This window comes from Cladophialophora carrionii (assembly GCF_000365165.1).
Source record: "Cladophialophora carrionii CBS 160.54 unplaced genomic scaffold supercont1.2, whole genome shotgun sequence".
In the NCBI taxonomy this organism is placed as follows: Eukaryota; Fungi; Ascomycota; class Eurotiomycetes; order Chaetothyriales; family Herpotrichiellaceae; genus Cladophialophora; species Cladophialophora carrionii.
In genome coordinates, this window is record NW_008481827.1 from 1090056 (window position 1) to 1113862 (window position 23807).

Genomic DNA, 23807 nt, shown 5'->3' on the forward strand with positions numbered 1-23807 from the left:
GGGAACGTCCCGCAGACCGACAGCGAGGGTCTAACCATTTCAGCTGCCGACGGGAGGCCTCGCCCTTGGTCAGCAGTTGGGACCAAATGGCTGTCCGTCATGGCAAGCTTCCTTCATTTCAGCAGTCTGGCCAGGACAGAGGGAATTTGGGTCGTGTGCATGTACCGTGCAATTTCCTACGCACATTCCAAAAGCATGGACTTGCGAGATAGGCTTGCAATCATAGGCACGGAGATGATGTTATTGTTATTGAGACAGCAATGAATGGAAAGTGCATCTGGCAGGTGGGGATGCTCAGGTGGATACCCTGTCAGTCTAGAAGCTAAGCGGGATGGGAGCCGGCTGCCCGTCGGGGCGCTGCTAAGAGAGGGCTGCAAGGAGGCCTCGAATTCTTGAGGGTAGTCAGGGTCGAAACGGAGTATGCACATGGGGAAGAAATCAGCTGTTAGACAACGCGTGGTGGACAGAGAGAAGGGAATGCGAGCCAAGTGAAAGAAAGGGCCTCTGTTGTCGCAAAGGAGCAACCGTCGGCCGAGTGCCTTGGGGCGAATCAGGAGGAGCTGAGGAAATAGGAGGAATGAACAGACAGGAATCGCAGGCATTTGGGACAGACGCGGTTCTTCACGAGACATGTCCAAGCGATTCCATAGGGTCACTGTCTTGTGCAGTCATTCCAGAGATAGCGCAAGGGCGCTCCGTATGCGCGGCCTTTAGTGCAGTAGTAGTGCTGAGGAGCAAGGAACGAAGACAGCGAGGCGGGTGGGTGAAGTCACCGTGAAGGGGTGGTGGAGTAACTCGCGAGTCCAGGGAGAGAGAGGCAAGGGAGGAGGGAGCGCAGAGATCAGAGATCAAACAAATCACCTCAGCTGGGTCGCCGTAGCTCAGAGCAAGAAGGGCATTTGGAGGCATGTGAGTGGATGGGCGCTGGTTGGGAACGAGCAAAAAGATCAGGACAAGCAGCAGGGCGAGCAAGGGCGAGCTGGGAGTGGGCGGCGATGGCTCGCTGGGCCCTGGGTGATGAATGGGTGATGCACTGATGCGTGCGTGGTGCGGTGCGGGATGCGGGATCAGATCACAGGGAGTTTCGCCCGTCCCTCCCTCTGCCCTGCCCTGCCCTGCCCTGCCGTCTGCCGCTGCCTCTGCCTCTCTCACTCTGCCAGCCTCCCATACATTTTCCTCCTACTACTCCCTCACGTACTGCTTCTCCCATACTGTGAGCGCGCTGTACTGCCCACTACCACCCAGCAAATCGCCCTCATACTGTAAGTACTCACTTGCTTCTCTTCACTATTTTCACCCGCGCTGTCCACGCCACCCATTCTCCTCTCCGATCGCTCACGCGCCAAACTCGCATTCAAAATGCACGCCTCATCATCGTTCTGCACTGTTTGCTACCTGGCGCAACCTCATCGTCGCCGTCACCATCAACTCACAGTCAGCCACGGCTAACAACCACCACCACAGTCAACACCGCGGATTCAGCTCGCTGGACGCGTTTTCACTGTGTTGGTGAGTCCAGCCGCATTTCCATTGTCCATTGTCATTGCCAAAACACGCGTTTTGGGCGCGAATGCACTCATTCAAAACAATCTCAACTGCTTTGCGCTCCACTACTTCTTTCACCTGCACCACCCACCATTGTCTCGCAGTCTTCTCAACTGCACTGCTGCCCACTCTGCCACTCTTGCGCGGCTTCACTGCGCTGTTGTGTTTTGTTCCGCTCTTCTCAAATACCCGTCACTCTCGCGTCTTCCCTCCGCTCTCATCTGTTCCCATGGCTAAGACAAGCGCTGCGCAGACCACCACCAGATCGAAATCGACCTCCAAAGTCACCAAGTCCTCATCGACAACAACGATGCCTAAGGCAAGCGCAAAATCTAGCTCCAAGGCTAAGGGCCGCGGCACGGAGAAGAAGAAGAAGGGTGTGTCCATAAACTTCATCTTGGTCGTGCTGGACTGACCTTGGTAGACCCCAATGCCCCAAAGCGTGGTCTCTCCGCCTACATGTTCTTCGCCAATGAGCAGCGTGAGACTGTCCGTGAAGAGAACCCCGGCATCAGCTTCGGTAAGACGTCCTGACGCTTCACAATCTCAAATCCAAGCACGCTAACAGATCGACAGGCCAAGTCGGCAAGGTGCTCGGTGACAAGTGGAAGGCTCTGAGTGACAAGCAGCGCGAGCCATACGAGAAGAAGGCCGCGACCGACAAGAAGCGCTACGAAGACGAGAAGGCCAAATACAACGTGAGTCTGGTCAACCCTAAGTCCACAAACGCACTCTGACACCGAACAGGCTGCCGACGACGATGATGATGACGAGTAAATGAGCTCCGGCGGGCGCACACCCACTCACCGTCTTCTTCCGTGGTGACACCGTCAATGTCCGGTCGGACTTCCTCGTCTTCCTCTTATGTTTTCATTAGCAATGATCGGCTTGGGAGGCAGGGGTTATGGAGTCAGCTATGGACAGGATCGGTATGCTTCACAGATGCAGCTTACGGAGATTATCGTCGAGCTTCAGTATCTAAGCCATGTCCTTACGGGAGCCCATCACGGCCCAGGAATGATAGCTCGGCTGCAGACATCGCATAAGCCTACCATGATACTGCTGTATACTAGCTCTTGATGCAATGATATCAGGCACAGAAATCTGACTCCGCTCTCCTTTCACAACCGTGCTAGAGAGGAGACGTGGACGCGTCCAAGCCAGGTTCAGCCACCCTGCCGACTTTCCTGCTCTCACGTTTTTGCTTTCCACCTACACCATCAAGGGTGGAAGAATCTACGCGTCGTTATCTAACGAAAGCGTCGGTGATCCTTTGCTAGCACCACCGTGAATTCAGACCGGCCGCTTCACCAACCTATCCCAGCCACCCCCAGCTCACCGGGCCTAGGGGGGGCTGCTGCTGTAGGCTTGGCCAGAATGCCTCAGGCACCAGCAAGGCGCAGCGACGCTGGTCTCGACCTCAAAAGGCTGCAGGGCATCTTCCCTCACTGATTTCTCTATACACCAGACGTGGACATTCCCATCACTGGGGATTAATGCGCGCTCTTGGACGTTCTCCAGCCGCTCGCAAGTAGCCACTTGCCCTCTCACGCCACCACCGCGCGCTTTCACGGTGCTGGTTACTCGAACTGCGATTTGTCACTGTGAAATCGCTCCTGCAGAGGTCGCTACTCTTACTGACACAGTCGCGAGCTTCTTCTCAACTCCAGGTAAGTCGACCGTTGGTGGCATTGTAAGACGAACCACGTCGACCTGCATGAGAGGCCTCACTTGGTGACTTTCTCCTCCAACAAAACTCTCCTGGTGGCCGCTAATCGCCCAGGCCTGTTAGGCAGCAAAGTCGCCTGCAGCATGACGGCATCTGAACTGTCCACTCCCAGCAACAACAAACACTTCCTGACTGCCCCAGCGTGCTCAAGGCAGGCTTCCACATGGCGCAGGTTACAAGCATGGCAAAGGGGGACGGTCTGGGGGGCTAAGGTCGTCTAAATCTGGTACAGACCATGACAGTGAAACGGTGGAGAGCTGAGGAGCTTGTGTTGCGAGGGTTCATGCGCAGAGTCAGAAGTGACAAATCGGCGTCTTCTCTAGGTATGCATCAGTGCCGCAATCTTCGGCTTCGCGTGCTGTCGGCTTGACACGTCAACGACTGCATTTGCCTCCGCTGTATTACGAAGTTCCCCGTTACGGCCGCCCTCGCCCTGGACCGCATCAGTGTGGAAAAAAGAGCCTCGTCGCAGGTGCGGCGCGACCTGCGTTCTTCATTGCCCCGAAGTCTAGTCCTGGGTGCACCTGGATCTACCATGCATGGATCTACTTCTACGAGAGGAGGCCGGCAGGGCCCAAGACATCTCGGAAATCCTCAACACGATACGCAACAATGATCTGGAAGATGAGCAGGACATTACCTTGGCGATCACCGGCCTAAACGGATTGAGCTGGGCACTGCGAGAACTCAACAAACAGATCGACGCCGTCAATGGGAGACTCAGCAAAACCTTTGCCAATGACCTGAAGCTCCTCCAGCAGAGCGTCGCTTTTACATTACAAGATGTCTGGACCATCCTCGGAAGACTACCTCGTGTCGCCATCGCCGCCGACTATCAAGATGCCTGGAAAGAACTTGTCCGATATTGCACGAACATGGGAAAGCAGACCCTCGATATGCGATTGAAGACGTATGAATTGTTTACATGCTCGCTGTGTAAAGTTCTCCAGAGGTAGGCAAGCGCGCCTTCGGATTTGGTGTCGAATCCGCTCAGGACGTTTGGCATAGGCAAAGCTACAGTCGGGCCCAATTCGACGACTTGCGCCACGACATCTACGAACTGCAATTGCTACTGCGCGAGGACAGAAGACTGCTCAAGGCAACGGGGGATTTTGGCAGGCTTGAACTGGTCCCAGTCCCGCAAGGTCGAAGTATACCCTCCTGACTCGCCGCTGTTGCTGATGAGACGCAGTCCTGAGAAAGCCCAAGTCACACGAACGACCGAGGCCAGAGCCGCAGCGACCCATGTCGCCCACCGCCTCCAACGACAGTTACGAGACCTTCCAGCACAAGTCAGCTCCCAGTCCGCCATCTCTTTCCCCAGTTGCCACTCCCGCTTCTCCGGTGACGACCTTTTCCACGTTAAGTCGCTCTTCGAGTGTTGACCCAGAGACGAAACACTGGGCAACTAAGATATTCCACAACCTTCCCTGCACCGCCCTAGCCGAGGACCCCAACCTGTGAGAAGAACGCCCTTGTTGTCCGAAGAGTGTTGACTTATCCTTTGGGCAGATCCTGCTGTTTTGGAGATGTGGACGGCAAGAGACATCGACCGCCAGATGCGGAATACGAAAGAATCCTCCAATTGTATGTCGAGTCAGTAGCGAAGGTACAGCATTGACTCGGGACAGGAAATTCCCTGGCGGTCTCCGAACCAAGTTCTACTGGCGGCCCCACGACTACCGCAGCAAGATTGTTTGCGAATGGTACGACAACCGAAGGAATCCGCGACTGTCCTGCTTTCCGCTCAGCGACTTGCACGTACGACGCGATGGACCATTGCTTTACCTCTGTTGTCCGACAGTTCGTGGCTCCAGTACCTGTTGGACTAGCCTCAACTTCACCTCGTACGAGTGTAAGCTCTGGTTTGAACCGTTTATTGCGATTTTGGCTAAGGCGCCTAGGGCTTGTCATTTTCCACTGCACCGTGCTGTCATTGCGAGCTCATTGACACCACCTCGAGTTTCGGCAACCTCCACCATGACCTCGATGGCGAGGCACTGAAATTCGCAGGGTTTGAGCTGGACTCACACCGTTAAGAAGTCCCACGACTGATTCTGCCAGGGCAATCCGCGATAGTGGTTACAGGCACGCCCTGCGGCTGTACCGTGATAAGGGTACCGGCGCTATTCGCCTCGAAGCCGCTGTCCTTGACAAGGAGATGAAAGAGTAAGTTTCGCCGTTGCTGTGGACATTGAGAGCTGAACTCTCCAGCAGCACACCGATCTGGACCGCATTCATAACGCACAAAATCACATCACCCACCTGGTGCCGTTGGTCCAAGAACAGTTCGACCGTGTACCTTGCGGAGCTCCAACGACATGTATTCACTTCTGAATACTCGCCACATGTTCGCGCGAACGGAGAGCATTTCCTCGACTTCGAATCCCTTTCAGGTACCGAGACCTGGCACTGAAGCTTGTTGGCGGTGCTCCTGCTTACTTGGTCACAGATGCAGAAGATTTCGTAAAGACTCTCCGAGACTTGCGCGAGGACATTCATAAACCCAAGACGACGAAATGATGCTGTCAGCTGCTGCCCACGACATAACGACCTTGACGACTGATGACTTATGACGAGCAAATCGGCGGTTTTGTTATTGCCTCTCTGTCCGCAAAGTTATTTGGAGGCTCCGTCAGTTTAGGATACCCTCTCCTTCTCCTTCTTGAATTGTCTTCTCAGCTCAGTTTGTGGCTCTCACGGTACGAACCAGCGTGCGGCAGGATTTAGGAGGCTATCATCTCTTCTACTTCGTTCTTATCGAGTTCGCAGTTGTAGGCCCGGCCGAAAAGTTTTGTATGTCGATCGTGGATCTTGCGGAAAGTCGAGCTTATACGAATCCCAGCAGCACGTTACATCTCTGCTTTCATCAGTTTGCCGTCATCATATATACTCATCTATTTAGTATTGCTGTCGCAACTGCGCCCTGTCCTGCCTGGTCAAAGGTCCAAAGTCTCCGAAAGTACGCATCGGTGCATGTGCCGAGCAGGGCTGTCCACCGGCGAGATTGCGTCTATCGTTTAGCCGGGCAACGCGGCATTGGCAAGGACATTTCCTCCATGTTGGGGAGACCCGGCTCTTCTCAAACCTCGATGCCGACCGTTCTGTCCTCTACTCCGTACGGGGTACCATCTTCGCGTCATTTGCGTACAACGGACATTAGCCTTCGCACATCGAATATCTCCCATCCCCTCTCCTTATTAGCCCGTGTCGTTGACCGGAGTACCATGGCTCCTCTTCCTGCGTCTGGCGCTGTTTGCAGCACTGAAGTTGCGGCTGCTCCATCATGTCACAGCCAGCTCACCAGCAGACGCCCACCAAGGCAGCCGTGGGCGTCGAAGCACCCCCAGAGAGCGTCGCTCAAGATGGGACGTCCAAATCGCAAAGGACAATCATCCAGACGATATATGGTTGTCTAGCATATGTGCCACCAAGATGTCGATATGACCCCGAGAAGCCGTTTGAGTTTTCGATGGGCTTAAACTTGCTATTCGGTATGAGTGTCTTCATCGTGGAAGCGATTAAGAAACTGACAGCTTGCGCCTGGCAGCGTTCGCCGGCTGCTTCACTGTGGCAAATCTCTACTATACCCACCCGATTCTTAACCTGCTTGCGGACGACTTCCATGTCACGGACGAGCAATCGTCCTATATTCCGACCCTGGCGCAGGCCGGCTATGCAGGCGGGTTGCTGTTTCTCTGTCCACTGGGTGACTTGCTCAAAAGGAGGCCGTTTGTGCTATGGCTGGTCTGGTTCACGGCCACATTATGGTACATTGTCCCCCGTACTTTCCTTTCACATGCTGGCCTGACACGCGCTGCAGGATTGGACTCTGCGTGACCAAGTCTTTCGCTGTGTTCGGTGTGATCACGTTCATAACGAGCGTCACGACGGTAACACCCCAGTTGATGCTGCCACTCGTTGGCGACATGGCTCCACCACACCGTCGGTCCACCTCCCTCTCGATCGTCGTCTCCGGTATGCTCCTTGGCATGCTCATCGCTCGTCTCCTGTCCGGTGTTGTTGCGCGATTTATCGGCTGGCGCTATATTTACTGGATCTCGTTTGGATTGCAATACTTTATTCTGGTCTTACTCTACCTGTTCATGCCGGATTACCCGGCAACCAATCCAGGTGAGAAAATCTGGCGGAGGTATCCAACGCTCCTGTGGGACATCCTGAAGCTGGTGGCCAAGTATCCGGTACTGGTACAGGCAATGCTTATTGGTCTGCTCACCTCTACCTCCTTTACGAGTTACTGGACGACGCTCACATTCCTCCTGGCCGGACCGCCGTATCATTACAGCTCTTTGGTCATCGGTCTTTTTGCCCTGATTGGCATCGGCTCGATGACCTGGGGCCCGGTCTTCGCAAGGACCGTCATGGAGAAACACCAGCCTCTCCTCTCGGTCATCATCGGCGAGTTGATATGCCTCGCAGGCGTTATCGTCGGCACGTACACCGGCAAACATACAGTTGCTGGTCCGGTCATTGAAGCCGTTTGCATCGACATCGGGATACAGACCAGTCAGATCGCGAACCGGACTGCCATTTACGCCGTCGCGCCGAAGGCCCGCAATCGAGTCAACACGGCATACATGGTCAGTGTGTTTTGTGGACAATTGATGGGCACCGCCGTGGGCAATGCCATCTACGCCGATGGTGGCTGGATCGCCGCTGGCTCCGCTAGTGTTGGCTTCGTCTCTGCAGCCTTGGTTATCTGCTTCCTCAGGGGTCCGCATGAGCGAGGATGGATCGGCTGGCATGGCGGATATGACATGCGCAAGGGAGTGCCCGAAGCACCGAAGGACGGCCAAACAGATCAAGAGGCTATCCAAGTACAGGAACATCCAGCGCCTTTCAGGCAAGAAAACCCTGTAGTGCCTGAAGGACAGGCGAAGCAGCTCGAAGAAAAGACTCCGATCGAAATAGACGGGATCGATCAAAGCTCACGATCGTCGCAGCGTACGCTTGGCGAAGAGGTCTCGGAACACAGGGAGAAAGAGTAGAATCCACAGGCTAGAAACTGCTGAATACGAGGCTTTCTACCATCTCAATCCACGCGCTGACCAGGGACGTCGACCAATATGGCGATCCGCTTCTTCGACCTGCTTTACCTCTGCCTGTCTACCGCACTTCACTTCGCTTCACTTCGCTTCACTTCGCTTCACTTCGCTTCACCACCCCCCTAGCAAGGCGTTCCAGCCAATTATACCCCTCCGCACCGATCTTTTGCCCATATATATCTTTCAGACAGAGATACTGTCACAATATCTTCTCGGGCACAGGTCAAACTAGCACCGGGCTAGAAGGCTTGTCCGGGACGAGTTGTGCGACAATCCGCCAGTTCGACTCCCGCCTGTCACTCGAAAAACCCGATCCTCTTCGATTCCTCCTTCTCCTATACGAACAGCAACACAGACAAGTGGTGGATACAAGGCACAGAAATAACATAATGTCTGCATACTTGACAAGTCAAATCGGCGGTGCAACCGCGAGATGGGAGTAGACCGGCTGGCTTGCCACCACCGGGTATAGCCCAATCCAAACTTGTTGTGACCTTCTCGAGAAAAGGGGAAGGGCATAGCAAGTTTTTGTAATTTTATGGCATGATCTGGTTTGTCCTCTATAGACTCTCCTGGCCTTTAGATATTTCTCTTCTCTTATATACCTTATCATCAACCTCTACCTTCCACCTTATTACCTTATCGCACGTGACTCCATGATGCTGCTGACTAAGTCCCACGCTCCCCTCCCCTGTTTTCCGACCATTTACCCGATTTACGTGTCTACTTCCTTCGTGTATAGCTACATAATATCGATTAGTATTGCCTAGAACGGGGTATTCTGTCCTGTATAGTCAATCTCGAGCTTGTTGCCATCGGAGAAAATGCACCATGACCTCGCGGACGTGAACTGCAACATGCCGAAGCGCGCCCACACGCCGCTCGAGTCTCTCATCATCGTCTGATCGTCTAAGGTCTGGCATCGTCAAACATGGATCCAGCCGCAAACCCACCCCCGGACTGCCAACCTCGTCCGGCGTTCCAAGCATTCTCGTCTTACGACCGGTTCTTGGGGATTTAACTTGACACAGCAAGATCCCAGATGACGTGGGAGAAGACCGTGATGTGTTGCTAGTCAAAATGGCCCTTATTCCTCTCCGACCTTCACTTTGGGCCAGGGACAAGTCGACCCGTTCGATACTGCTCCGGTGAAGGGCTGGACAATTTCATTTACTCAATCCTCGACTTTGGTATGTGCCACAAAGCCTTCATGCCGCTAGAGGACGCTAAACGCAGCCTCTTACAGCATACGACTATGCCTGCCCCTTATTCGTCCCAGCCGAGCCTGTCAGTGCTTTACCTACTTATAGAGCGAGCCGCCACGAGCTGGGCCTCCAATACGGCTATCCGCTTAAGGCCCAAATTGCTGCCGCTGCCAAGTTTCAAACGAATCCGACGATTTCGATTTTAGCCACAGAGGATATTCGGAAACAAGTCGAAGTGGTTAGGCAAGTTCACGAGAAGGCTGCTATTCGATTATTCGCCCAAGAGGTTCAGCGACTAACAACGGTACCTCCTGACGCACTCGTCTACGCGGGGCCCGCCTACTGGCCAATATGGCCGGACCCAACTATAGCTCGGGGCCGGAAAGGCATCCGAAGTCACCCATGGCAACCACTCAGCACCTTCATGCTATGGATTACCTCGAAATCGTCCCCGAGCGTGTTCAGGCCGTACGAACCTTGGTGCAGCTGGGGGGTGGCATTGACGAGCTTACCATGCCGTATCAGCGCATTGTCTTGACTTATTTTCGATGCTATTTGTCTCTACCCGACTCGGTCTGCGGCCTGGCTGGAAATGGCCTGCAGCTATCGCTGAGTCCTTACAACGTACCGGTGAGCATATACCTGACCCCACGGTGGTGGACTTAATGCGGATAATGGGCCACAGGGTTCAACGACTTACGGCATGAAGATATGCGCCAGACGCTTCTCCTTATGTGCAAAGTTACTATAGCCCTCGATCATTGCCATCGGGGGGACCGACGGCTCCGTCCATCTGGAGATGTTACCCGCCTGAGGGTCGCTGTTCAACATAGACTGTGCTCCCTGGCCTTAGTCCAACCCGTTTTCAAAGCAGGATATGGCTCCATGCCTCTTCGCACAGAGCGGGCAGTAAGGATGCTCAGCATTGCCGTTAAGATGCGATCAATTTGGTTCGGCGAGAATATGACTTTTGATGGCACCGTTACCAGCTTCTTGCTATTTGCCGCGCTCTCTTGCCTTGGATTTCAGAAGGCTGCTTGGCTCCGCTTGGGGGAAGCTGTGGAATGCGGTCGGTTTATTGGACTCCATCAAGCTGAGACCTACGATGACCTTGGTACAGAGACGAAAGCCAGGCGCTTCAAACTTTTTTCTTCTTCTGTCTGTGACGGAAAGGTACGCATACAATCGTGGTGAGGTGTCACGATAGAGCGATGGCTAACCAGCGCAACAGAGAATATGCCTTACAGTGGGACTACTCTGTCAGATTCAGAGGCCAGAACATGGTGAAGGATGATGGGACAAGTTTACAGTCAGATTGAGGCCAGCTCAACCACCGGCACTTCTGACATCCTGGTCCATGGTGAACGAGACCTTTGCGCGATGCGAGGATTGCACCAACTCATGAATCTCTTTGATTCGGTGGACGAGGAGGTGATCCCCTGCTGGAACAAAACATGCTCTTCTGCACCAGCAAGGTGCTCCAAGTTTACGGTTGACCGGGTTCGAAAAGACCATGACGCCGTCACAAACGGGATGCGCTTCCCGTTGACGACCCTGCTGAATAGCCAGTCGGCGATGCCAGATCGCCTCAACCCCGGATACAACTACTTCAGAAATCACCGTTGAATGACCTGCGATGGCATATTGCTTCGTCTCGCGGCAATGGCTTCTGGTCGGGTTGTGGGGTTCCTGCTTGACGCATGGCCTGCTGGACGAGTCCTCCGACTATCCTTTCCTGAGACCGTCACTCTCAATGACAATTGCTGAGTGCGTCCTGGAAGAATGCCAGCGATTGGGACAGGCTGTTCTGGAGCCACACGGGGTGGGTATGATTGAAAGGCTTCACGACATAGCCATGGGACTGGTGATGGCAGCCCGATTACATGTCCGCACTGGTACTCGATTGTCCACGGCCCGAATCGACTTTCTTCTGGAGCGATATTTCGAGCTTCTAGGCCGCTTGAGAAACAGAGAAACTAGATTTTATGTCTGCCTTACGGAAAGCTTAGGAGCTTGTGCAGTGACAGGCCGACTCGCCGCTGTGGTGTGTACCCACGGCTCATCTCGCAACCTCTGTCAACGCTCAGCTGAACTCAACCTCCTTGCTGGCAATGGATCAAAGACGCGCTTATAGAGATCGGCCACCCCGACGGATCTGTGACGAAGCCCTCCATCTGGCGGTGACCATCACGACACACATTGATCGACCCGAAGGAGAGGTTGTTGGTATGTCTATCTAAGGGCTCTCCAAGGATGCTGTGACACCGCGTATGCTAGGGAATTTCTATCGCTGTTAATCTCGAGTGAACATACTATCACAAGATGTTCTGCCAATATTAATGCAATACTGTGTCACTACAGGTAGAAGTCTTGATGACGGCAAATCTATCTCGTCAATCACGTGACAATACCCAAGAGCCAAGGCGCTAGCTTAATGGCCCCACACTGATGAGGCACGTGGCCATCAGATCGACCTCGTCTTGGTGGGAGCAAATTAGGAATGGCGTGGTTGCCAACAACTCGGACCGTGCGATGCCCCGAGGCTAAAATCCGCATCCTCTTACCAATCCCCCTCCTTCTGGCAGGTCATCACTACCCCGGATTCTCTAGCCATTAGTCCACAGCCTCGAGTCGTTACTCCGCTTGACCGATCGGCGTCGTGGGAAGCTGGCCTCCTGCTGGTCGACCTGTGCATCTATTGGGCGTCGTGGTTCGAAAACGACAGAATACACAAGCCATCTATGGAGCGCTCGAGTCAACTAGAGGCCGCCCAATAATGGAAAGAGGTATCGACTATGAAGATCCACAAAGCGTCCGTTACCAGAGATGCCGCCGCTGTTCTTGTTCGTGAATAAGGATGCTGCCAGCGTGTCGTTGACCCGCAGCAACGCTGCTGAACAAACTTCCATCAACTCGCATGTACAGCGTGGCCGTCGACATAGACGCTCCGCCACCAGCGCCAGCCGCGCTGGTAACAGGGGCAGGAAGACTCCCGGCCGGGAGAAAGCTACTGATACGACTGACCCAGTGTTGCCCGCCCCGGACCCGAAACTGCATCGAGCACAGCACATTGTTGACCAGGCAGTATTGGATGTTCCGGAAGCCCCTGTTGCCGCTGACTCCATTCAGCCAACCAAGGCAGGGAACCTTCACCATGGCGTCGGTCATCATACGGAGCTCCCGGCTCGCCCATCTCCTCGCAACGACGCTGCCGAGGTGACAGCCTCGAGAAATCCTGCACCAAGCGTTCGTGCTAGAAGGACAACCCCTGCAGCGAAGACAGAGAAACAATCATCTCGATCGCCCGTCACCGAAAAGTCAATTGCGCTCCTGAACTCCCCTCACACGCCGACGCCTCGAGATATCAGTCAGGTCACATCCTCGTCCCTGGACCCGTTCGGCCAGTCCGTTGTCAAACTCGACTCCCATGTCGCGAAACTTTGTCGCTACTTCTGCGAAAGCTTCCACCCCAGCGTCTGGCATGCAGAAAGCTGGGCGTCACGCGAACACTCTTACACGTATCAGACATCGGCAGTGGAGGTGATACAACGGGCCATGCAGAGTGAGGTGGAGATGAATGCCATGTTGGCCTGCATGGCTGCAAGAATCGAGAACGTGGATTTGGTGCCCGGCCAAGGAACGGACAGATATATGGGCAATGCCTTGGTGGCGGTGAGAAAACGGTTCAGCTCAGCCCCGAAGCATCAATTGCTTCTGATTGTCTTCCATCTCTATGCCGCGGATGCCTACCGCCAAAACTATCAGGCAGCAAAGATACACATGCAGGCTGCAAAAGCTCTGTTCGACTCGTGGGGCGGCCTCGACTACGTACCAGATCCCGCGCTGAAAGAATTATTCATCATCGGCGACGGGCACATGTCCGCTGTTCTGCTGGAGCCGTGCAGTCTACCCTGTGAAAATGACCCTGGCCCGTATTGGATGGTCACGCCCCCCGAGCTCCAGCTTGCACCTCAGCAAGACCTGAGCAGCATTGCACCGAGCTTCCAACAACTCTGCCGTGAAGGTTATTTGCCGGAAGAACTGGTTGAAGCAATCCAAGAGACGGCGGAGTGCGCGTGGGTATTATTGTACGCGCCGTACGGAGCACCAGGGGCGTCGAAATACGCGGCCAGATGGCTCCAGTGGCGACACGCTGCTGTACGATATCGACTGCTCGCAATGGATTATACCGGATCAAGCCTCGACGCGATTCGGGTTGGGTTGTTGATGTGGATACTGACATCAATGGTGATTCTGGGCCTAAAGCGCCTAGGAGGCTTGATTGCGCCGAAGTTGCGTAAGATTCTCCTGTCCATGGATGAGCCGCGTCTTCAATGGCAAGGACTGGTGCAAGCCAAGACTTGGGTTCTTACCATCGGCGCCATGTGCTCAATGGTGGGCAGCGAGGAAGAACGGTGGTTTGTCGATCAGTTGTTCGAGATTGGCTTTGCTGAACATATCCGATGCGTTCGGGAGACTCACCTGGAGCTGGACACGAGTGATGTCCTGAGCAATTTCGAGGCAAACTTCTTTTATTACGATGCCATCCAGAGGCCGAGATTGGAAAGGCTAGCACGTCTTATCAGCGGAGGACCGAGTGAAACACCGAGTTCTGCGTCGCAGAGCAGCCCGAGCGACGCATCATGGAAGTCCAGATCTCCCACTTGACATGGTTGAAATTGCATGTTCCAGAGGGCCACGCAATCGTGGCAGGGTTGGAGAGAGAAAGAATCTCGACTCAGGGCCTTGGCCACGTCTTGCCGCGCGGTGTTTGGAGGCAGAGCAACGTCGTTGTCTTTGCACATAGTCTGTACGCGCGGCCTTATTACGGATATGTTCAGCGGGTGGAGGCTATCAGCGGGCTCACTGTACCCCTGGGATATGTGGCGGGTCTTTTGCTTGTTGTTTCATGTACTATAGGACTCTGATGTTCCAGATGGAATGATATGATGACGACAACGAGATAGAGCATTGAGATTGACACTTGCAGTATAGCTACGCAAAGCCCTGGCACGGCCAACTTCAGCTTCATGGAGAGATCAGTGCTACGGGGAACTACGAGGCAGCCACGGTGCCCCTGAGAAAGTCGCTTCGGAGCGGAACAACTTTCCCGCGATCCCTCCCGCTTGCTTGTTGCCTGCGCTCCCCCTCGCTGCTGGTCCCTTCTCTCGCTCTCTCACACTCTCCATCTATCTGCTTGACCACCATGACCTTCCTTCAAGGACCCTCCATCCCTCACTGCTGACCTCGGGCAGGAGTCTCACGGCCACCATTTTTGCCTTTTCGAGATACCCATACCTCTGGGCCCGACAAGCCAGATTATCTACAGGATCCGAGCAGTCTCGTTGCTGGCGTGACTTCCTCCGCCCTCACATGCAGCCCACCTTTTCTAAGATGGAGCTTGACGCAGTCAAGCCGAAGCGCATGCAAATGCCTATGCCCATGGTGCATGACACAGGACCATGACCATGACCATGAAAAAATGTTGGGAACGAGAGAGACAAGAGCACAGGAAACCTCATTCCTAAAGGAGATGTGAGAACTCCGTGACTGGTCCAAGTCCTCAACTCTCCCACAGCACAGGTACGACCGCAAAGAACGTGACGCTACGACAATCAAATGCCTCATTCTGCATACACAGTACTACTCGGCCGGCCCTTGGGCTAGGGACCACCGCCTGTGTTCTTCTCGCCGAGGTGCTCGTGTCGGGTGGATGGCCATATTTCGGACAACGTCTTATCCTTGTTGCGACGACGAATATCGTTACCCAGCCGAACCACAACCCAAATGCCAGGACTCACCATGGCGGGGCGGTAAGCTACAATCGAGCCGTATGAGCGGCGGTTGTCCGAAAAAAATTCAGTTCACTCGCTTGCATGGTTGCATGGTTGCATTGGGATCCTCTGAGCATGGACCAATGCTGGTAGGTTTGTAGACCTCGCTTGGAGGTAGGTAAGGCAGTGTGCGAGTTGCGCCAAGGGCTTGAGTGGCATGGATTCACAACTACAAACGGGGCGAACACGAAGTCAGGGTTTTGCCCATCTGAGTCAGAGAAGGTGGTGAGTGGGAGCAGAACGCTGAGTGGATGGGAAGCCATTCATGCGGACGAGCAAAAAGTGCTGTGGGTTCAAGAGGTCCATGCGACAGGAAGCCCGTCTGTGTCTTCTGGGTCGATGCCAAGCTCGCGTGGATGGGATATACGAACAAGCGACTGCGGATCCCTGCCCGCGAAAGTCAACGGTTTTCGTCAAAGTCGGGCACAGAATGGCTGGCTCAGGAAGAGGGAGCCGTCAGCAGTAAGGACAGGCCGAAAGCAACTGCAGTTCGGCCAATGTCCGCTGACATCCAGCACGATACGGTCTCCATCAATGTGGTCGTGGTTGGACAACCAGAAAACAACAAAGGTTGAACAAGGGCCGTGACGAAGAATCCGCCAGGCGACGGCATTCTCTTCCGTTGCGCAGCTGCTGTGAGTGGTTGTATGCAACTCCTTGGTTCCTCCGTCCAATTATGTCGGCTCGGCCGTGCAGGATGGGAACCGAAGTCTTGGTTGTCATGATATAGACTACGCTTGGGCTCGTATCCACTCCATAACACGCAACCAGTAGCATTCGGCACGTTTTTTCAGGGCAAGGTTTGTGGAAAGATAAGCCGGAAAACTTGGATGCAGCCACCTCTGTTCCTGCATACCGGCAGATGGTGTTCCTGCGTCCGCTCGTCTCTCGGCATGTGGATTTGATCAACAAACAGGCGCTCGAAGTGGATGCCAACACACCGCTGCTGCGGGTGCAGCTGGTGTTAGGTGGCAGCAACTGATTCCACCGACTCGCATACGGCACCATGCCTTTCTGAGCTGTTTGCGCCGGAAGACAAACCCTTCGTTGGCTTCAGAAGACTTGGTCGGTTCAAACAATGGCTACGGGACAATGCTGCAAACAACGCTGATCAGGATCTAATCCCGACGTGTCAATCACGGAGAGTCTGGCATCTGCAGACCTAATCGCCTGCCCGACGCGCCAGTGCAGCCCCTTCTACGAGTACTCCGTAGTTCAGACAGGAGCACAGGTTTGATCTACATCAAAATACTCAAGGCTGGCGACGGAGCCTCCTGCGGACTCCCGACAAAGCCAATTCTGGCAGCCGTGTTTGGCAACCAGCGAAGTCCTGAGACCGTCTGCTTCTACCATCTTTGGATACGAGCTCCCATGCATGTCGAGGTGCGGCCGAGTGGTTGGGAAAGTCTACGTTTTGTAAAGGGATTGGTTGGCCTATAGCCAAATGGTGGCAAAGACTCTTGGATTCCCACTCGCCGTGGCATGTCGACCACAGATGCATACTGTTGTGTGGTGGAAATACTGCCAGCTTCTGCACTGCTTAGTCCGGTTTGCATGGCATTCTTGGAATCCCACCCGTGTTGTGTGGGCCGCGCTGATCCTGCGGCACGAATTAGAGGTCGACCAGCTTCACGCCCAGGACATCTTCAGGAAATGTCTGGTGGTCGTTGCTCTCTGCCCGACCCAGAGGCGACAAGTCGCTGCAAACCAGTCCTGACTCTCTTCATCAACAACAGGGTTTGGAATCTGGCGCCGACGCTCCTTGGCCTCGTCGAGAACTCAAACGCGCGAAATGAGGGCCTCAGGTTCGTGTCCGATCCGCGGCGCCGGTTGACGTAGGCGATGAATTTAGGTGCAGTTAGCGCCAGGTACGCGAGAGAAACAGCGGCCGCCATTCGCTAAGCAGCTGGAAATTGGCAGCGGCCATGTGAAGCTAGGGCGTTTCACAGCAGCGGACTCAAAGCCCAAAAGGCTAAAGCAGGCACGCCCCGCCGGCTTCTGACAGGGGTATTCTGGGGCCTCGTTGCGCCACGGCTCTGGGTCATCCCCTTGGTGTCCTGGCGGCATCATGCCAATGTTGCTGTGTTGGGTCCGCAACTCCCCTGGCCCTGGGACCCGGTGGCTCCCTCTGTTGTGGCATCCTGCACGACTAGTCCTGGTCCGCTTCTTCGTGCTCTTTTCCCTTTCTCTCCTGCCAGAGTGCCTGTTGGGTTGGATATATTGCTTCAAAGACGTCCTCGAGCGTCGTCCATTCATTCTTACAACTCGTTCCAGCATTCAGCTCGCGTTCACTCCTTCACGCGGAAGCCCCCTTCCCTTCTTCACACTCTCTCCTTTTCCCACGCTCCTTGAGGACGATCTGAGATCGACCCAATCCTAGCGATTACCACTCCTTTTCAACCACAACAACAACAACAACAACAACAACAACAACAACCACCCAAAGTCTCTTCTTGTCCGGACCTCAAGAAGTCGAAGCAGACCAGACAAGATGCGCTGCACATTCAACTCGCTGGTGCTGGCCACCCTGGCAATCGGCCAAGCCTACGCCGCCTCCCTGACTCACGCCCACTCGCATTTGCACAGTCATGCGGCCCGCAGGCATGACCACGTCGAGTAAGGATGCCTGGGGTGACACGAGGATAGCAATGTGGACTGACACGCTGTCACAGGAAACGCGCGACTGCCTTGACCGATGCCGACGCCACCAAGCTCACCTCGTTGGGTGTCATGTCCTTGGGCATCAACTCCTTCACCGCCAACGGACAAGCCTGGTTGGGTCAAGACGGCCCTTACCAGAACGAGTTCGTCAACGAATCCGGCGAGGACTTGATCCTGCTTGTCTGGGGCGTCGCGGGCTCATGGGTCAATGCCGTCCAGCCCACCATCACGGCGTCCATCCCTGCCGGCGAGTCTCTCTGGGTCTCGTTCGCGGATGGCGCGTCTGGCGCGTGGACCGCGGTCTACCCGGACACCCAGCTCGTCAACGGCCAGGCTTCCAACACCTGGGGCGAGTTCACGTTCGGGCAATGGGGTGTGGTGGACGTGTCGCGTGAAGTCAACATGAGCGGCCATCCCATGAGCATTGTCGGCCCATCCTGCGTGAGCGACATGGACACGTGTGTGTTCCAGTGCTCCGAGGGCAACACGTGCATGTTCAACTACCTGCTCCTGAACTGCGAGAACGGCAGCCAGCCCGGCGCCAACTACGGAACCTTCGAGGGCGCTCCGAGCGGTGGATGCGGTGGCATGGGCTCCAGCGCGACTCTCAAGACCACCTTCTCGTGAGTGAGCTCACATCGGTGCAGTCTTGACGCTCGAGAAAAGCTGTCATGCCAGTCGACGAGAGTAAATTTCAATTTGGATCTATTGAACCGGATGGAGACGAGCGGCCCAGACCAGACGAGAACGACCTGCTGCGCCATTTGGCACCATTCTACCACCCATTTCACTTGTTATCGCCTTGGAGGTGTGCTGTGCTGGACAAGATCCCCGGCCACGCATATGTAGTTTGTTGTTGGATAACGAAATAAACCATTGAAAAATGATCTGGCCGTACGTAGCGTATGAGGCTGAGTGAGTGAGTGAGTATCCTTGATTGGTGTCGCACCACGTTGTATGTTTGTGTCCCATATGGTGTACTACTCCCTCTCTACCTTGTGCTGCTTTGACATTCCCCTCGCCTACAGAGTACGAGGGTACGGAGGAAGATCCTCTCCGTACTTGTATGTGCTCATCCTCGTCCTCGTGCTCATCCTCGAACTGTTCTCTTCGTTCCAACGAGTAGGCGTTCCTCTCGTGGGCCTCAATCTCAGCCTCAATCTCAGCCTCAATGCCCAACGTACTGTATGCCGTCCGTCTTCATGCCACCTCCCTCCCACCGCCTTGACCGGGCATCAGCGAGGATGCAGTCGGGGGGCAGCGGCACGTTGCTCAGTACCGTAAGCGAAGCGGGGCGGGCTCCCGCTGCCATCATGCTGTATCTTCCCGTCTGTTGTTTCTGTGTATGTGTCTGTGTACGCTTGTGTTCATGCGTGTTCGTGGCCATGTGTTGTTTGTGTTCATGTCCGCGCTCGTGTGCCCACGTTCCTGTACGACTGGATGTTTGCCATTGTTTTCCTTTCCCGCTCCGCGCCCGTCCCGCTGCCATTGCTATTGCCAACGACATGTTTTGAGAGTAGCATGGAGGCAGGCGGGACGAACGAACGAACGTACGAATGAACGAAAGTAAGGGTACAGGATACACAGTACTCCGTACTGTGCGAAGGAGCAGCCCTCACGGCGCCAACGTGCTGGTATGGGATGGGATGTATTATCGTCGCTCATACCTCGTATCTCATGAGCTGATGCCCTTTGGTTCATCGTCACTCGCATCTCTTCTGTTGGTGTGCTTTGTCTCGGATTGTTCTTCAAGTTCGCATCGACATGGACTCCGAGTGCTTGGGAAACTCTTCTGGGCAGCTACTGTGAGCAGCTGTTGTTCGCAAACACAGACCCGCTTGAGAAACTGGTCTGATCAGCTACCGTGAGCAGCTGTTGTAGACGAAAATGTCGGACATACATTGGCATCGATTCTCCTTCGTCTTCTTCCTCGTCGTCACGGGTATCACATGTCCTCGTCCCGCATATTAATCTCGCATTCCTGATGCCAACGAAGTATTCAGCATACTGCTCAGATACAAGGCCGGAACTTTCCATCTTCCTCAATGTGGTGGCAGCCGCCAGCTGGTGTGGCCTGGCACCAGAGTTGCCTTCACGTAGACTCCTGGTTAGTTACTGTACGTCGGTATCCAGACGATAGATCAACACCAGAATCATAGCCAGGGTGGTATCCTTGTAGCACGAGGCGTCGAGATGCGTCCGCCGCAACCGACTTGTGATCTCTCCTGCTCTCTCGCCCGGTGTATCATCTACGTCGAACTCAATGTTGGTCATCTCCACGATCAGCAGCACCAACAGCACCAGCAGATTGGATATGTAACCATGCAACGGCGGTGGCATGTATGAACTCCCTCTGAGATCGCGTCTTTAGTCGCGATGTAATTTGGCAATGAAAACTCTCTGCCGGTCTGCGTGATTCATCGCCAATCGAGCGGCATGGCTGAGCACATGCCCAGAACTACGAAGTATCTTGACAGGTGCGGCCTCCACCAGCGTCTCGCATCCATCTCAAACAAACCCTCGCACGCGAACCAGGCCAGAGGCTGAACTGACAGCGCCTGCTTCACGTGTATCGCGGGTTTCCTGTGTAGTGCGCGTGGTGAACCAAAGGTCCAGAACGCCGCAATTACGGAGAGCTCTGCATATCATTCGTCTGCTGACTTGCGAGAAAGCAAGGAAAGAACATTAGCCCAATGCAAGTCACAGGACTGATAGCGAGCCCATTGACGTGCCAAGAAAGCTGTATACCATCAGCGCGCCGGCTGCGGCGAGCAAAAGGGTATAATCATGCCAGCAGCGACGACGAAACCAAGTAGCCCACTGTCTGACCCGACGACGAAATTGAGTGCGGCGAGAACGAATCCGTTCGCTAATCATACGATACCGCAGTATGCACAAGAAGCCATGGACCATGCATGGTAAGTGCCGTCACGATTGTTAGCCACGCCACGAGCTTTCCGCGAGGCTCACCTCTCACCTCGATTGATCCCGACAGCGCCGAGTCTCACCTGGCCACAGCGCCTTCCGACGGACCTCGACGAAACCGCAACCTTCGGGGCGGCGTGAATGCGTTTAGGAATGGCATCGCCCCTCGTCCTGCATACATTCAGATTTGCGACGACGAAGCAGATGTTGTGCTCGAGGGGTCAGAGAGAGGACGACATGTCTCAACAGGCCGTTCGCGTGTCATCTCTGCACCAGAATCTGGCTCTGGCTTGTGCCAGCACAGCAGTTGAATTGATGGATGGAATGCCTTCGGACGGGATGATCCTTGCGATCACTATCCTCACCGTCAATGGCACACGGCCGCAACAGAGGCCACCACAGTCGCCTCCGCGTTCCCTCCTTGTAACCACCCAGAGTCTTCGTTTCTTCAGCACGCTGAACGTGGTCGAGGCATATGTGCGAGCCGTGGCGGGACTTATCGGGTTGAGGAGAGGTCTTCAGGCCGATGGACACCTAAGGCGTCCGAGATGCGGCCGAAGGACGACTCGAGCGACAGTCTCGACTCCCAATAGTCGCCAGTATCTTCAGCGACATGGTACTTTTCCCGCTCGGCCCGGCCACTGGAATCAAGCCACGACTGGCAGCTGAACTGCGAGGATGCTTGGAGTCCCCGGTCCTAGACATAGAGGACTACGGGCCAACGTCTAGCATCCTGCATCGGCGGAGTCCTGACACAGTCGGTCTCTCAGAGTACGGCCTGCCGCCATGGGTGGTGGACAGGCCACACAGGCCACAACCAAAATATACAAACACGTGCAAAGAGTCACAGGATTGTCGAACCAGTATAAAGGCATTGAGAGTCTCGAGCAGATTGAACAAGCAAAGACCAGCCTGCTGCGCCACAGTCTCCACGCCCTTGAAACATCACAATACGTTACTCGTACTCGTACGACGTCCGGTAATCGACAAATACAGCTTCAAAGGGCAAGTGTTTTTGGCTCATTCTATCCCCGGCTTCGTCTGTCTTTGCCCGTCTGGTCACAGGGTCGACCACGATCAAGATCACAATCACGAGCATGATCCAGTGATGTGCTCATCTCGAGGAGCCCCAGCACGCGGCCTGTCGTAATTGATTGATGTGTCGGAAGCGAAAGCCGAAGTCCTTGCTTGGAGCCCTGATCTTGGGCCTGACATCGATGACAACAATGCATCATCCCGACCGCGGTTTTGCGGGGTAGAAGTCGGACGGATCGCGCGTCGACGTAGGCCAAGAAGGGGTTCATGCGCAGCATCTCATCATCGGTTGCGCAATTGACAGCCTCGACAGCAGTCTATCGCGTACGAGCTATCCAACACTGAGGACACGGGTTGAACAGTATGTCAGAATGACAGAATGACAGGACTGGAAGGTCTACGTCGCCGTGCCCTGTCTGCATGTCCTGGAGCTCTAGGACATTCTTGCGGTCCCTATTGGCACTACGAGTTGGTTCCACGATTTCCTCACCTCTGATCCTCTGATCGACGTTGCGAAACCATGAGAACCTAATCACCGGTCATCGGTCTCCGACAAATCAATGCGTAACCTGGGAACTCATCCCTTGCTGGCCACGTTGTCCACTTTCAGCCTCACAAAGCGGCAAGTTGCAGTCGGGATTACCAGGTGAGCGAGCACAGAGCCTCATCTCACCACTCGGTGCCGACCCGTTATACCGACTCGGGTACGCTTCCAGAATGTATCATCCTTCCATGCTTGTCAACACTGTTGCATTCGGTACTTTCTACCTCCCGGAATCATCTGCCCAGCTCACACCCGCTGCCGTACTTACTACCGTACCTCGAAACGGTGCTGCTAATGCGTCGTCTGTGATATGCGAAGCAAAACGCCATTCCCCGTCACTTTGTCTGTCCCGGTTCTCGCCGGTACAGTATCTTTTCCTCGGGAAGATTCCTCCCTCACCTGCCGAAACATCCCCGATGACTTCTGCGTCTTCCCTTTCTGGACATAATGTCGCCGCATCTGTGTGGTCGAGTCCGCACAAACTGCGCATCATTCACGTACGGCATGGACCGTGCCATGGTGCTCTCTCCGTCGCGGAAATATTTCGCATCATCCACACGAGCTCGCTCGCGCAAGGCTGCCCTAAAGCGCATCGCGCAACGTGCGCAATCGGAGGCCCCGTTGAGATTTCCGTGCTTCTGGACAATTTCCCGCCGCATGGTTCTACCGGTATATGCAGCTTACGCCGTACAATGGATGTTTATTCGGGCTGTGTAAAGCGGCGACTGAGGTACTTATTGTCACCAGCACATAGCGGCAGGCGATAAGACTGTAGTATGGAATAGCGAGACACCTCTGGAAGCGGGAGATCTGGAATGACAACACAAGGAACGGACAGCTAACTCGTACCATCAACGCTTCTTGGCCACCAGTACTACAGTACATTGGTAACCCTGTCATGCACATCCTGCAAGCGTCAATGAGATTCTCCGGGGATAAGGTCCTCGCGCCAGATTCACGAGCCATGCCTGATATAGCGAGAATGGTTGAATGGGAAATGCCTTGTTAGGTAGTACGATAACGTCCTATGTACTCCGTACTTGTCTTACACATGCCATGCATGCTTACACCCGCCTGTACGAGTAGCTGTCTGTATACGTACAGTGCTACAGCAAGGCTCAGCGAGCCGCGACCGGAGTTGTTCGAGGTCCGTACAGAATCTTGAATTAATTGTCTAGAGGTGATTACTACCGAATAAAGTACAGCGCATAAAGTGAGTACTATCACTCACTACATAGTATATTATGAATATGCCCATACAAG

At 54.6% G+C, this 23807-nt stretch overlaps 6 protein-coding genes across 6 annotated transcripts; all 6 read left to right on the top strand.

The window, feature by feature from the left end:
• Nucleotides 1–1855: 1855 nt before the first annotated feature.
• On the top strand, nt 1856–2322 carry G647_02460 (non-histone chromosomal protein 6; the record flags this gene model as incomplete). Its single annotated transcript, XM_008726809.1, has 4 exons — nt 1856–1922; nt 1970–2065; nt 2122–2243; nt 2293–2322. The coding sequence occupies 4 exons, from the start codon at nt 1856–1858 to the stop codon at nt 2320–2322; spliced, it is 315 nt and encodes a 104-aa protein (XP_008725031.1).
• Nucleotides 2323–3813: 1491 nt separating this feature from the next.
• On the top strand, nt 3814–5797 carry G647_02461 (uncharacterized protein; the record flags this gene model as incomplete). The annotated part of the gene is made up of 10 exons (XM_008726810.1): nt 3814–4226; nt 4283–4409; nt 4478–4734; nt 4787–4861; nt 4906–5035; nt 5079–5129; nt 5179–5288; nt 5339–5443; nt 5492–5670; nt 5727–5797. 10 exons carry the CDS (start codon nt 3814–3816, stop codon nt 5795–5797), a joined length of 1518 nt encoding a protein of 505 aa, XP_008725032.1.
• Nucleotides 5798–6560: 763 nt separating this feature from the next.
• On the top strand, nt 6561–8283 carry G647_02462 (uncharacterized protein; the record flags this gene model as incomplete). The annotated part of the gene is made up of 3 exons (XM_008726811.1): nt 6561–6768; nt 6825–7044; nt 7098–8283. The coding sequence occupies 3 exons, from the start codon at nt 6561–6563 to the stop codon at nt 8281–8283; spliced, it is 1614 nt and encodes a 537-aa protein (XP_008725033.1).
• Nucleotides 8284–9896: 1613 nt separating this feature from the next.
• G647_02463 (uncharacterized protein) lies at nt 9897–11242 on the top strand (the record flags this gene model as incomplete). The annotated part of the gene is made up of 2 exons (XM_008726812.1): nt 9897–10175; nt 11111–11242. The coding sequence occupies 2 exons, from the start codon at nt 9897–9899 to the stop codon at nt 11240–11242; spliced, it is 411 nt and encodes a 136-aa protein (XP_008725034.1).
• Nucleotides 11243–12371: 1129 nt separating this feature from the next.
• Nucleotides 12372–14213, top strand: G647_02464 (uncharacterized protein; the record flags this gene model as incomplete). Its single annotated transcript, XM_008726813.1, has 1 exon — nt 12372–14213. The coding sequence occupies one exon, from the start codon at nt 12372–12374 to the stop codon at nt 14211–14213; it is 1842 nt and encodes a 613-aa protein (XP_008725035.1).
• A 3657-nt stretch (nt 14214–17870) lies between these two features.
• Nucleotides 17871–18667, top strand: G647_02465 (uncharacterized protein; the record flags this gene model as incomplete). Its single annotated transcript, XM_008726814.1, has 2 exons — nt 17871–17995; nt 18052–18667. 2 exons carry the CDS (start codon nt 17871–17873, stop codon nt 18665–18667), a joined length of 741 nt encoding a protein of 246 aa, XP_008725036.1.
• Between the last annotated feature and the right edge of the window lie 5140 nt (nt 18668–23807).